Source organism: Rhipicephalus sanguineus, chromosome 1, assembly GCF_013339695.2.
Source record: "Rhipicephalus sanguineus isolate Rsan-2018 chromosome 1, BIME_Rsan_1.4, whole genome shotgun sequence".
In the NCBI taxonomy this organism is placed as follows: Eukaryota; Metazoa; Arthropoda; class Arachnida; order Ixodida; family Ixodidae; genus Rhipicephalus; species Rhipicephalus sanguineus.
The window spans coordinates 313,842,670-313,856,350 of record NC_051176.1 but is presented as its reverse complement, the minus strand read 5'-3'; the positions used below and the strand labels follow the sequence as shown (position 1 = coordinate 313,856,350).

The following is a 13,681-nucleotide window of genomic DNA, read 5'->3' as shown; positions in this document are numbered from 1 at the left end:
ATTTGACGACCGTCTGCTGAGTTGTGGTGATCTGAAAGTACTCATTCAGTGTTGCCAATTGTCGCAAGAAAAACGTTAAGTGTCAACCTATGTGAACCAAACAACGTGATTATAGGCAATTTCCTACTGTCACATCTGAAGGAGTCTCTTCATTCCTTGTTGGGAGTGGCTAACTTCTAAAATCTAACGTCGTCACATTAAGAGCCTCTTCTGGATCCTGACAGTAGGGACTTAACATTATCCGTGAAGGATTGTAACCCTTGAAACGGTGTCTGTTTCAGATTAGTGTCAACACCTATAGCTTTCGAGAGCATAATGTGCTGAATTCTTTATAAATGTGCATTGGTGAAGCGGAAGAACATCTTGGGAACTAGATGACTGTATACTGTCTCTGTAGAAAGTCCATGGCTGGAAGGCTGGGTATGTTGTCGTGTAGGGGTATCCCATGGTGTTCAGTAAGACTTGCTTTTGGGCAAATTGTGTGTGATCTACACAAGGCATTCTCAGTGCAAGGAATGAAGAAAAAAAGAAAATCTCACACCTTATCATGGCACAGAGTGTATAAGCGATACTCTACAACTTTTTTGATCTAACGTTATGTGAGGGCTGCTGCGTGCATGTGAGTTTGGTGCCTCCTGGGCATGGTATTATTTCCAAAATACGTCAGCTCTCTCCTTCTGGCCTTGCACTAAGAATGCCTTTAGTTGCTGCCCATTTCCTGTGATGGTGCAAAATGTTTTTGACACCAAAGAAAAGAAATTGCGCGACGAAAACACGGACAGAAGAAGACAAGTACAAACTGTTAGAGCACTGCACGGGCCAACCCGAAAGCCCGGGCCCGGCCCGCGGGCCGTCCGAAGCGTTTTCCGGCGGGCCCGGGCTGGGCTCGGGCTTGAAAGTGCGGGCCTGGGCCGGGCGCGGGCTTGAGGCTGCGGCCGGATCAGACTGGCGTGCTCATTAAAAGGCTGGCATTGGGCCTTCGAGCACACGCGAACGTTATGCATTGGATGGTCTAAGGCATTCTGTGCCAAGCTGAAGTGACACGTGCAAAGAGCTGCCTCTTAGTAAAGCTTAGCAAAGAAAATAGAAAACAGTTGAACTTCTATTTTTTTTTTCACCAGTATAGATATATCAATACTGGTGCGTTTATTTTATGCTGTATGCTAATGATATAATTATATTCTGCATGGCGATTACGTTTCCGTGACGACGTTAGAACACGAACGATTTATATTTCATCTGCTCGTGGTGGCAACAAATTATTAATCAGGAGCCTCTTTTAAAAAATTGTGTAATGTTTCCAATGCGAGTGTAGAAAAGAGCATTAAAGAAAATGTCCCAGTTTGCTATGTTTTATTTTCACTATAGTGTTATTGCAATGACTTGCTATGTGCCATATAGGCACCATTTCATTTATATTCCTTGGTATTACGTGCCATAACCACGATATGATGACGAGGCACGCCGTAGTGGGGACTGCATTATTTCGACCACCTGAAGTTCTCTAACGTGCGCCTAAAGATAAGTACACGGGTGTTCTTGCATTTCGCCCCCATCAAAATGCGGCCGCTGTGGCCACGGGAATTGCACCTGCGTCCTAGGACTTAAGAGCGAAACAGCTTCACCGCTGAGCTACCACAGCGGGCAAAGCAATATTTCGATGCATGTACACACTGGATTTTCCGTCCTAATGTCCGCTACAAAGCGCAAGGCATCGTTAATAACCATCAACAACTAATATCCTCTAGCAGGCCCAGGCCGAGCCTGGTCATGAACACGCGTGCCCTGGATAAGTTTAGTAATGAACGCCCGGGTCGGGCCCGGGCTTGGAACCACGGGCTCGGGCTGGCTTCCATCATATACAACCGGGCCCGGGCCGGGCCCCGGCTTGGAACCACGGGCCCGGGCTGGGCTCGGGCTGGGCTCGGGCTTCACAAGGCGGGCCCGGGCCGAAAAATACGGCCCGTGCAGTGCTCTACAAACTGTGCTTGTACTTGTCTTCTTCTGTCTGTGTTTTCGTCGTGCAATTTCTTTTCTTTGATGCTATGGAACACCAACTAGCCTAAAATGCTGCTCTCATTAGTTTTTGACACATTTCTGGTTGTGTGTGTTCAATGATTCATGCCTGGTAGGCTGAGTAGAACAGTGAGGATGCCGTGAATATTTGAAAGAATGAATGTACTGTGAAGATCACCAGATGTATCCAGTTGAGCATGCAGGTTGTTTGCATTGAACAATGCCTTTGAGCCATATTTGTGTGTGGACACATGCAGCCTTGTCACATTTGTTCTCATAAATGTAGCATATAGGTCAGCATTCCTAAAACGGACGGACCGCCTCCGTCCGTTTTACGAATGCTTACAAAATACCGCCACTGAATAGTGTTTGCAATCTTGTAACAATGAATAGCAACTCTGTGTTTGTATTTACTCGGGTCATGTTCAGTGATGTGGAGCAGAATTCTTGCATAAAAGTTGTACAGTGTGGTTGTGCAGCCTTGAATTTGTCCAGGTAGGAGGGGGTATGTGTGTTGCATGTGCAGCAGCAGGTGTCCAAGCGCCAGCAGCAGGCCCCACCGTGCGGTGCCTCACCCATCGCCCAGGTGCAGCAGAACCAGGCGGCAGCCCCTGCGTTGCCACGCGAGTATGCTGCCCAGGAGTACACCAAGCTCAGTAACCCCAACTTGGTAACTACTGCTGGACACTTGTATGGTTGGTGGACGACCGCCTGGCATTGTCTGCTGTATTGTGTGCTTTCCAGTGTGTTCCTTGAAGGGGCAAGGATTCTGTGATGCACTTGGAGTGCAGCAAGGGATAAGATCGGACATGAGGTCCCGCTAACCATTCCTGATTTCAATGAAATTTACTGTAGGCCTAGGCATGAGACCCTTAGCATTGTGATAAAAAGAATTTTGTTTGCCTGAAAAAAAATATATACATTCTCGCCCAAAAAATACTTTTCCGGCAATTTCATGATTTCTGAACTTTGAGTGCACCTAGGGAATAAACAGTGCACTTCTCGGTCACAATACTTATTCCAATCAAAGAACAATTGATATACATTTATGATTATTTTATTTCCCTTACCTGTCAAAGCATTCGGGAAGAAAAAAATGACAAACGTGGCAAACAGCACAAAATACTTGCACTTGAGGAATTTATTGCTGCAAACAAGTTAAACTGAGCACACTAAAACTCCGGACGTATAAACTTTGATATCTGCGCTGTCTTTTAAAATAATTTTCGAGGTTCTATTGCTCTCCCGTTTTACTTCATAATTGGACTGAAACCTTAATCGTTTACTAAAAACGCCTCAGTTTGAAAATAGTTTTCTCATAAAGGTCATTTTTAATTAAAAAAAAATTTCCGTGATTGAAGTCAAGGACGTCATCTACCATTATGTGTGAAAAAACGTTCCATTATTTTGGTTGCTAACAAGTTGTAGTGCGTCACATGTGGCCAAATCAGCCTAGAGGCCGCGCTGTTCGTTATGTGCTGGAAATCGGATATACGTTGTTAAATATAATTGGTGCGCAAGATAATCACAAAGCTCCACAACAACAGTCAGGTTGCGTGGTGCAGCAAGCTTTGTCTTACGATCAGCCTCTTGACAAATTACGTCACATTACACGAATGCTGCTTTGACTGCCGACGAGCAGATGCAAGACTGTGAAAGGTAGATGCTGTTAAGTATCAACAAAGGCCATATTATACAATGAACACTCTGCCGGCAATTTTGCAGTGAGTGCCTTCAGTACAGCATGTATTTTTTCCCCTGCTGGTATGCCCAGAGCGGAAAAATATTGTAATAAACGCGTGGCTTGCGTTGAATATTAGATCTGCCGAAACACAATAATACAGTATTTTAAAAGCGGTACTTTAACATACCTGCCAAGTCTCCTGGATTTTCCGGGAAACTCCTGGATTTCGACCATTTCTTACGTTTGTACGGTTGGCAGGAAAAATCTCCCGCAAATCGAAATTTCTGTGCGTGATCTGGCCATTTTGATAAAAATCAACCCAATCCTATCTAGGTTTTATGCTAGCCCATCGCGTATAGCAGTATGTAAACCAATTTAGGGGGCGTTGATGTAAACGTACAGTATAATCTCGGCAATACGAATCTAGCTGATACGAATTCGGGAGATTTCCCAGCCGAAATCTTCTGTGCCCAATGGGCCCAAATTGGGATATTCCGAACACTTTTGTGCCGGAACCATCGAGCGACGGCAGAGTCTGGAAGCTGCGGAAGTTGGCCAGCGCACACACTAAATATTGTCAGAACTGTGGCTATCGTTAGCCGCTGTGGACGAAACCGTGGTCGCTTTTGACCAGATCATGTATGGCGACGACGAAACTGACGGAACTCTGAAAGTGCACGCGCGTCCGACTCTCACCCAGTCAAAGCGACGCTGCTTTCCGCAAGCGCTGCGGACAAAACCACGGCAGATGCGATCACAGCAACAAACGACGTAGTTTTGAAAACGGAACCACCGTTTGCCACCGCACACGAAACCGCAGTCGCTGCGACGCGATCATTGATAGTGACTACGAGCTCCAAGGGTACTCGGCTAACGTAGCGGCAGATTAAAGGCAATAAAATTGTAAAAAAGGCACGAAGCGTTCCGGCGTTCCTGTCGATCTCCGCTTATGACTATGGTGCAGTGGCGTCCCTTGCAAGTGTCCCCCCTTGAGATTTATCTTTCAGGCGTCATATTTGAATTTGAATTAAGGATGCGCACTTTCCGTAAAACCAATCCGTAACACCAACTCTGAAATTTGAAACATTTCCAAATTTCCAGTGAACAGAAACCAAGTACAAAAGTGAAAGCTGCTTGTTGTTCCATAAAGTACTATGAGCTTTCGGGAATGCTACGGTTACTTCAGACGTGCCTCAAATGTTTATTATGCTCAAGTTTTGAAATGGATAATAAAGGATCCCCGATCATGTACCTTTATTTACGTCGACAATTTGTTGGAAGCCATTCACAATGAAGTGTAAATGCGATTGCTAGACTATGATTGTGCTATAATAATAAAAATTGCTGGTGAACATAAAATTGTTTTACAAGAAACTTTCCTGGGGAAAATTGTGGGAGGCCTTTTCTAACAGGTTTACACAATGGGGGATGGAGAAGGGAGAAAGAAAAGCTGTAGCTTTACGCGTTATCACACATACAAAAAAAGTGCTAGCATTTGTCTTTCATATTTTAAACCGAATGAAATGGCTGGAAGGAACAGGGGAGGGAGTAAAAGCAGGGATGTTAGCCAGTCTGGGAAACCCTACCTGTGTTGTTTGTTTGGCCGCTCTTTAAGTCATTGTGAGACGGTTTACGCTTACAAGACTCCCCCTCCTTTTTGAGAAGAAAAGGGAGGCCGAGGTAAATGCCCCCCCCCCCCCCCTTTTCAGATATCTCTTGGATTAAGATTCCTTCAACTTGGCAGGTATGCTTTAATAAAGCAAATGACTTGGACACAGTTCTCTTAACAGCCAGCTTACACCAGTGTTCTGACACGAGGAGGAGAACTGCAGTTTGAGTTGTTCGACCAACGTGAGCATTTAGATGTCACAGGCTTGCTTTTGTGTCGCATGCTGCTGACAGAGTGAACCTAATTATTTTTAGGCCATCAGAAGAGAGGAATCAACACATCAGCGCACTACTGGAGGCGCTCACTGCAACATTCCCAGCTGCATTTTCACTGTATAGTATGGCCCTTGTTGGCAATTAACAGCCTTTACCTTTCACAGTAACGCATTCCTTATTTCATTCGTCCTCTGAGCGTAGTTTTCACATGCAAGCGTTGCTCGTCCGCAGTCGAAGCGGCACTCATGTAATGCCCGCCGCTTCGAGCGGCCGCTGCTGTGGCTTTGTCAAGCGGCTGATCGCAAGACAAAGCTTGCTGCACCATGCAACCTGGCTGCGCATTTGTTGTTGTGGAGCTACTGCTTTGTGATTATCTCACGTACAGTTATATTTAACAACGTATATCCGATTTCCAGAACATAAGGAACGGCGTGACCGCTAGGCTGACTTCGCCACTGTGGGGTCTGAAGATGTACCGCTCTCGGAACACACGGAGACAGTTCACGGTGTCGGGCAGCAACCACATGTACATTTATTAAACACAGCTTTTACATATGACGAGCTCGCCAGTCGAATCTAATACATAACTAGGAACACGCTAAGTAACCTTATACAAAGCCAATCACAGAAAACATTACAAACCCAAGCAACATAACGCATATACAAGGTACCGCAAATGCGGCGTCGCCGACGTTCGACTCACCACGAGGGGTTCACGGGAAATGAGCTGCGGTATCGTCCCCATGGATTCACCACGGCAGACGTCCATCTGTGCACGCTGCCAAGCCCCAAAGAGACTCGCTGCTGTTTTCTGTGCGCCGGCCCAAGCTCTCCCGCCAGACGGCGCTGCCGGTGCCTTCCTATCTGTGACTAACACGCAAGATGCGCAGGCGCCATGAGGCGCGAACGACTTTACAGGGGTTGATAGCACCCCCACACCACATGTGACGCAATACAATTTGTTAGCAACCAAAATAAACATTTTTTTACGTAGAATGATGGACGACGTCATTGACTCCAGAGGAATTTAAAAAAAAAAGTTAAAATGGCATTTTTGAGAAAACTATTTCCAAACTTGGGTGTTTTTGCTAAGCCATTTACATTTCATTTCAGCACACTTACGAAAAAAAACTAAGTGCAGTAAAACCACGAAAACTATTTTAAAAGACATCGCAAATCTCAGTTTATATGTCCCGAGCTTTTATTGTACTCGGTTTAACTTGTTTGCAGCAATAAATTTCTGAAGTACAGGTATTTTGTGCGGTTTGCCATGTTCGTAACTTTTTTCCTCAAAAGTGCTTCCACAGCTAAGGGAAATAAAATAATCATGATTGTATGTCCATTGTTCTTTGACTGGAATACATTGTGACCGAGAAGTGCACTGTCTTTTTTCCCAGGTGGTGTGCTCAAAGTTTAGAAATCGCGAAGTTGGCGGAAAAGTGTTTTTTGCGGCCAAAATGTATATATATATATCTTTTCACAAAACTAACTTGGAAACCGTTGTTGTGAATCTAATGCCTAAGCCTACAGTAAATTTCATCAAAATCAGGAATGGTGACCGGTACCTCATGTTCGATCTTATCTGGACACACCAAGCATTACAGAAGTGGTTGTTCAGAAGAATCATCTGTTATAGTATGTGTAGTATTTGTCCATTCTGATTGATGCTAGCTTGACGGTCGTTTGCTGTTGAGTATGGTTTTCGCCTTTTTGGGACCTGGTTATGGCACTTTTATTTTATGGCAATAATTAGTCTTAATGGAGGATGTTTGTTTCAAAGATTCCTTATTGGCAGCACTAGAATTGACGCCGTGACCTTAGTTTTGTCGTGAAACATTGTGAGGCCAGCATGATTGAAGAATCAGCCGGAATGAACAGCACAATGCCACACAAGGTGCAATGATGCAATGCAACCAGGAAAAGCTGCACATTTGAAATGTGATGTACCCTGCTTAAGGTGTTGGAATGCGGACACACACTGTGTGGTTTTTTAAGTACAGTGAGAAATGACCAGATACGGCTGTGCTGACCACATCTACACAGCCAATGGACTTGAAGCTGAACATTGACAGATTTGCCTGTCTGGTTGGGTTAATTAAGACTTTCAAAGGGCTCCCACCAAAAAATGGGTTTATTTCCCGACGTTTCAGAATCAACTCTATTCCTTCTTCATGGGGAGTGACAGCGGAGGTCCCATTTTTTCATTGGAGCCCTTTGAAAGTCTTAGCTAAGGGACTGGCTGTGGTACAACTCTGTATTCCAACAGCCGCGGTTTAACGCATTAAAATTTAGTCTCCCTAATTTTGATTTTGACGGGAACTGATACTACTACACAGAAAGAGTCATCGTTTACATTGGAGCGATCAGTACGTGAATAAAATAAGCATACACGAAACTAAGCCGAAGGCTTTCGATTGGAAGAAGTGTTTGAATATGACATATTGTGTACTCATACCTGCCAAGTCTCCACGATTTCCACCATTTCTTACGTTTGCACGGTTGGCACAAAAATCTCCCGGAAATTGAAATTTCTGTGCGGGATCGGGCCACGTTGACAAAAATCCAACCCGATTCGATCCAGGCGTTTTGCGAACCCATCGCGTATGGCATTATGTAAACCAATTTAGGAAGCGCTGATGTAAACGTGCAGTAGAATCTCGGTGATACGAAACCGGCTGATACGAATTCGTGAAATTCCCTAGCCGCATTCCACTGTGCCCAGTGGGCCAAAATTTGGATGTTCCGAACATTTTCATACGAACCTTGGTACTGAAACCGTCGAGCAACGGCCCAGAGCAGGGTGCTGGAAGCTTCGGAAGTACGCGCGCACACACTGTCAGAATTGTGGTTATCGTTTGCCGCAATCGCTGTGGACGAAACTGCGGTCGCTCTTGACACGATCGTGTATGGCGACGACAAAACTGACGGAACTCCGAAAGTGCACGCGCGTCCAAAATTCACCCAGTCAGAGCGACCCTGCGGACAAAACCATGGTAGATGCGATCATAGATAGTAACAAACGACGTAGTTCTGAAGGCATGGGTGCAGCCAACGCAGGCGGATTGAAAACGGAACTACTGTTTGCCGAAACCACCGCGCACGAAACTGTGTCGCTATCCACGCGATTATCGATAGCGACTAGTGTGAGCTCTGAAGGTACGCGGCTAACGCAGCGGTAGAGTAAAGGCAGTAGAGCCGTAAAAAAGGCACGTAGCTGCGCGTCCTCTCTCTCCATATGGAGAGGGCACGCCATGCGTTGTCGTGTTGTAACGCGTATGCTTCAGTTTTCAGTTGGCCTCAAGCGAAGCTACGCCGTCCCTTATTGGTATGTTCACATGTGTCCCAGAAAGACATACATGAGTTCTTTCTATGGAAATAAATGCTTTCTGCGTATATCTCGTGTTTTTAAAGCAGATTTTGCAAGTTTTTTGACGATACAAAATTTCGGGCAATACGAATATTTTCGCACTCCCTTGAGATTCGTATCACCGAGATTCTGCTGGGAAACCGTACCTGCGTTGTTTGTTTGGCCACTCTTGGGTCATTGTAAGACCACAACGCCAGTAGAAAGTTTTATTGCAGGGTACGCAAGCGCTTCGGGCCCCAAGAGCTTGGGTACACGTTGGGTTGCGTACCCAAGGAGACGCGCCTTATAGTGGCGCGTACCCAACCGCAAGCCACGCAAGCCGCACAAAGGTCACACCTAGGTCACATGCGCTTGCAGCGCCATAGCGTCTAGTCCTGTATGGATTGGTTTGTGTTCTTTTACAATTTAAAATGTTAAACTAAGCTTAGATGATGGTGTGAAATGAATTGCTTCCAATAAAATATTCTTAATTAATATGACAAGCTTCTCAACCCGAGAAAAAAAATTTTTTTGTACGTGTCAAAGTTGCGACTGCAGCCGCTGCCGCAGTGCGAGCTCGTTAGCGTCTTATAGTCTGTCTGGTATTCCGGTATCGCAGAGCCGGTGGGGGGTAGCATGTGCCATAGCTTGTGCCACGTCAAGTGGCGCCAGCTGTGGACGAAAAAACAACTACCAAACACGTTTGGAGCTGACGAACTACGGAGTGCACGACGCCCACTTAAAGTGAGACTAAAGGCAAATATTAAGTCGACGTTGATTGTTGAAATAGCGGTCCAGAAACCTCGTAGTGCTACTTTTATGCCAAGAAAGTGCTTATTTTGAAATAAAATCACGTTTTAGTGGTCCGCATCGCGTTAGCGCACTTCAAATCACCCACTTGAAATCAGACTTTCATACGTCACTGCGGCTGTGCCCAGCGTTGCCCGCCTTTACTGTGCGGCCGCCGACACTAGTAGCAGCAGAGAGTAGTGGGACCCACAGCTGCAACAACGGCCATCGAAGCCATTGAAGCTTGCCGCAATCGCTGCAGTGGATGTGGACGGAGAACTTGACAACGAGACTTCGAACGTAAGGGTTCATTCCGCGGCCCCCAGTGAAAAGACACATCGGTTTCCTTGCTGCAGCACTGGCGTTGTGCACCATTCGGGCATCCGGCAATATCACATGCATGCGGCATTTTGTCGAACTTTCTGTCAGGGCGACTTTCACGAGCGCACAAAACACGCTGCAGTACGCGATCCCGAAACTACCACTGAGACGCGACCGCGTGAGCGAAGCAGGGCGTCAGGCGAAGCGCAGTTCGGCGAAAACGGAACCTTTGAGCCACGCGATCCATTCCCCATGGCAATGCCACCGAGGTTCTTTTTTCCATGAATCAAATGGAAACGAACAAACAGCATTTTATTACATCTTTTGATGCACGGAAGGTTCTTTTTTTATTGCTGCTAGTTTGATTACTAGTGATTTATTGTAGGTAGACTCTCATACGTCATCGGGATCACTTCGAAAATGTCCCACTCGTGGCGCTCATCATGTGATACATTTAGCTTAATGTCTCAGTAAGTAGGGCACTGCTGTTGATAATATTGTCGTTTTAGAAGTTGTCATACATTGAGCTTTCACTCTGACATAAATTGTTATTTGCCTTTACTGTCCCTTTAATAGATTAGAGGCGGATGTGACCTGCTTGGGACAGCTGATCTCCACTAGGAGGTCAGTGGTGGCAGCGATGTTTATGGCCGCATGTACGCACGACCCCGGCCACCCGGGGACGCATGTGTTTGGGGCTTCGCGCATATGCCGTACCGCTGCCCCAACGTCTTGGGTACGCAAGCCGCTTGGGTACCCAGCAATAAAACTCTGTTATGTTTACGCTTATGGGGTTGTTGGGGACTCCCCCTGCCTTCCCCGATTTCGAGATGTTTCTTTTTTGTGAAAAAAAAAGCCTACCCCCCCCCCCCTTTCCTTTGTTTCGGAAATCTCCCGGATTCAGATTCCGTGAACTTGGCAGGTATGCATGAGGTTTCAATTAATGAACCAAATGTCTAGGATATATCAGAATTATTAGTCACATGAGCATGAGAAAATCCTAGAAAGTTGAGTAGAAAGAATTGTTGGTTCAGTAGAATCAGCTCATAAAATTAATAAGATAAAACCAAGATTTTTTGTTCTAATGGTGGCAATACAGTAAAAGGTCTTTAATTCGACGCTCGTTAATTTGGAAAATCGGATAATTCGCTCTTGTTCTCTGGTCCCGGCCACCATATGCGTTGTTTAATGGCATCAAACCCCAATTAATTCGGACAATACTCGGAGCGCACCGAGCGCGAAGTGCCGCCAGTGTGCAACGCAAACGAGCAAAAATGGCATTCGCATACAGCCGAAATGGCCGCGGGCTTTCAAAAAGGTGTGATCGCCATCCGCATTCATGTTGTTGGTACGTAATAACGTATGGGTTAAGAGCACGTTTTGGATTAAGACATGGGGTTCTTGATCTGCGTTCACATTATGAATGAATTCGCAAATGAAAATTGTGGCTTTTGCGCTGCTCTTATGCAAAGTAATTACTGGATTTGAGTACTCCCTGAGAAAATGATCTTTTGTCTACGTTTGTCACGCTATGACCGCAGTGAATCCTCACCAACTAGCCCAATTCACAGTTCTGTTAAGAAAATGAAAGTGCATTGATGTAATAGACATTAATGTATCGTTTTCTTAATATTTTTGATAATTCGGCATTCGGTTAATTCGGACAGTTTTTCCACTCCCGTGAAATCCGAATTAACGAGCTTTTACTGTGTATTATTGGCCGTGAGATTGAGCTGTAGGAGGCTTGCACATAGGATCCATACTACATCTCACCACTACCGTTCAGCACTACCAAGGCTACAGGGTGTAAGCTAGTCACCCGCTTGCGCAGCAAAACATAGTTCCAGATATAATTGCCCTACAATTGGAAGGGTTGAGATATTTGAGCTTGTTTGGCACGCGTTACGTAACATCGATGTGTTATACGTTTATTCTTCGCATTGATGTCGTGTGCCTTTAAATGCTGTATCAATAACCGCCGATAACTGTGGTTACAAATCAACATGGCAGCACCAGTGCAGACGTGACCGCCCACTTCGACCCGAACTTGCACTTGCTGTGCGCCCACTGCGTTGGAAGCAGCAAATAAATTGTGAAATGAGCCATCGCGTTGTGTCATCTCGCGCTGAGGATAAAGCATGAGGCACATTTTGCCGTTATTTACGAGATGAGTTGTTTGTTTAGCCATGCCTGCTAAGCCTAACGCGCCGAAAATTTGATAATGGTTCATGAAGTAAGCGCAATATGGTCGTGAATACATTGCTGTCGAAGCGTCAGCACATTCATACGATGACGCCTCGATAAATTAAAAGCGGAGGGCATCAGCTCCGGTGGGTGCCGCCATTTTTTTTTTCAGCGATGCTGTCTGTTCACTTTACTCGCCCTACGCGTGCGAGCAGACGCCAAGGAGACGCTGAGCAGACGACGCGACGCCCTTCCTATTGGCTAGGGGGCCCTGTAGCCTTCACAGTGCTGAGATGGAGTATAGGTGTGACCTAGGTGGACTGTATGCAGTGACTAGTAAACTCACTTGTACTCCACTACCAATTCTTTTACATGAAATGAGTGTCAGCTGCCTTACAAGGGCTATACGGTCTCTTTTTAGTGGTTTCTTGGGCTTGAGTTAGCTAATCTTAGTATTGGTTGTGAAAAAAGCTTATATTTTGCACAGGGAAAGCAGTAGTAATTCATTGTAAACTCTTTCTTAGTGCTTGTGTACACATTTCTTATATGAATTGCATTCTTGCCATTGTCAGATCTTTCCAGCTGTGTAACCAGATATACTGAAGCAAGGTCAGTCTAACACTCCTAGTTAAACCTAGCTATAACCAGCTTCAGTATTACAAAATTGTCTATGTTATCCAGTCCTATTTAACTTTTTATACCTTTATGTCCATAAAACAAGTATTTTGACCTCAATATAAAGATCTCAATTTGACCAATTTTCAGCGCTCCTACATGTGTTGAACATTCACGATCGTGAATCTGTATTAAGCTGGCATTTTGCTCGCAAGTGTTCAACATATACCGTAACATTTGTTAAAATGGGTCTGTTGACGCTTGGGCAAGTTGATATGGATTCATTTCTAAATGTTAGCGCATAGAAGGTTTGGAAAGGGACAAGACAAACAGAGAGCGCTGACTTCCAACTAGTTCTATTTCGATAAAAGGGTGCGTATATACAGGGCAAGGGAGGAGAGGGTGCGAGACAAGAAAAGAAAGGTGCTCACATCCTGTGAAATAATTCGAGCGTACTACCACGTATGCACTAAAGCCCAGCCAGGTGATCAAATTCTTGATTTGAAAGCGCACTAGAGCTAACGCACTTATCACCCAGCTTATGTATCAGCTCAGCTTTGATAAAGTTAGCTGAACCCTCACCATGACTCTGCCCTGATTGAAACGGGGTGTGCCCCTGCACCGTGTTGAATACATTATTGTGCTGCTCGCGGCCCGTTTGATCGATAAAACTTTTTCCACACGCCAGTGGGATTGAATAAACAACCCCCACTGCGCAGGAGACGAAACGTGTCCTGTGCTTCACGGGACACGCAGGAACCCGTGAAGGCTGAGCGTTCACCATTTGGCACAACTTCTCTGGAGCCGAGAAAGCCACCTGCAACTATCTTCTTCAGCCTATG

At 45.4% G+C, this 13,681-nt stretch overlaps 1 protein-coding gene across 1 annotated transcript in view; it reads left to right on the top strand.

Annotated features, from left to right (window-relative positions):
- LOC119383544 (carboxy-terminal domain RNA polymerase II polypeptide A small phosphatase 1) overlaps positions 1–13,681 on the top strand; it is a 379,575-nt gene that overhangs the window by 23,698 nt on the left and 342,196 nt on the right. The window contains exon 4 of the mRNA XM_049413122.1: positions 2,543–2,686. Coding sequence (XP_049269079.1) covers positions 2,543–2,686 — 144 coding nt within the window. The remainder of the gene's footprint in view (positions 1–2,542; positions 2,687–13,681) is intronic.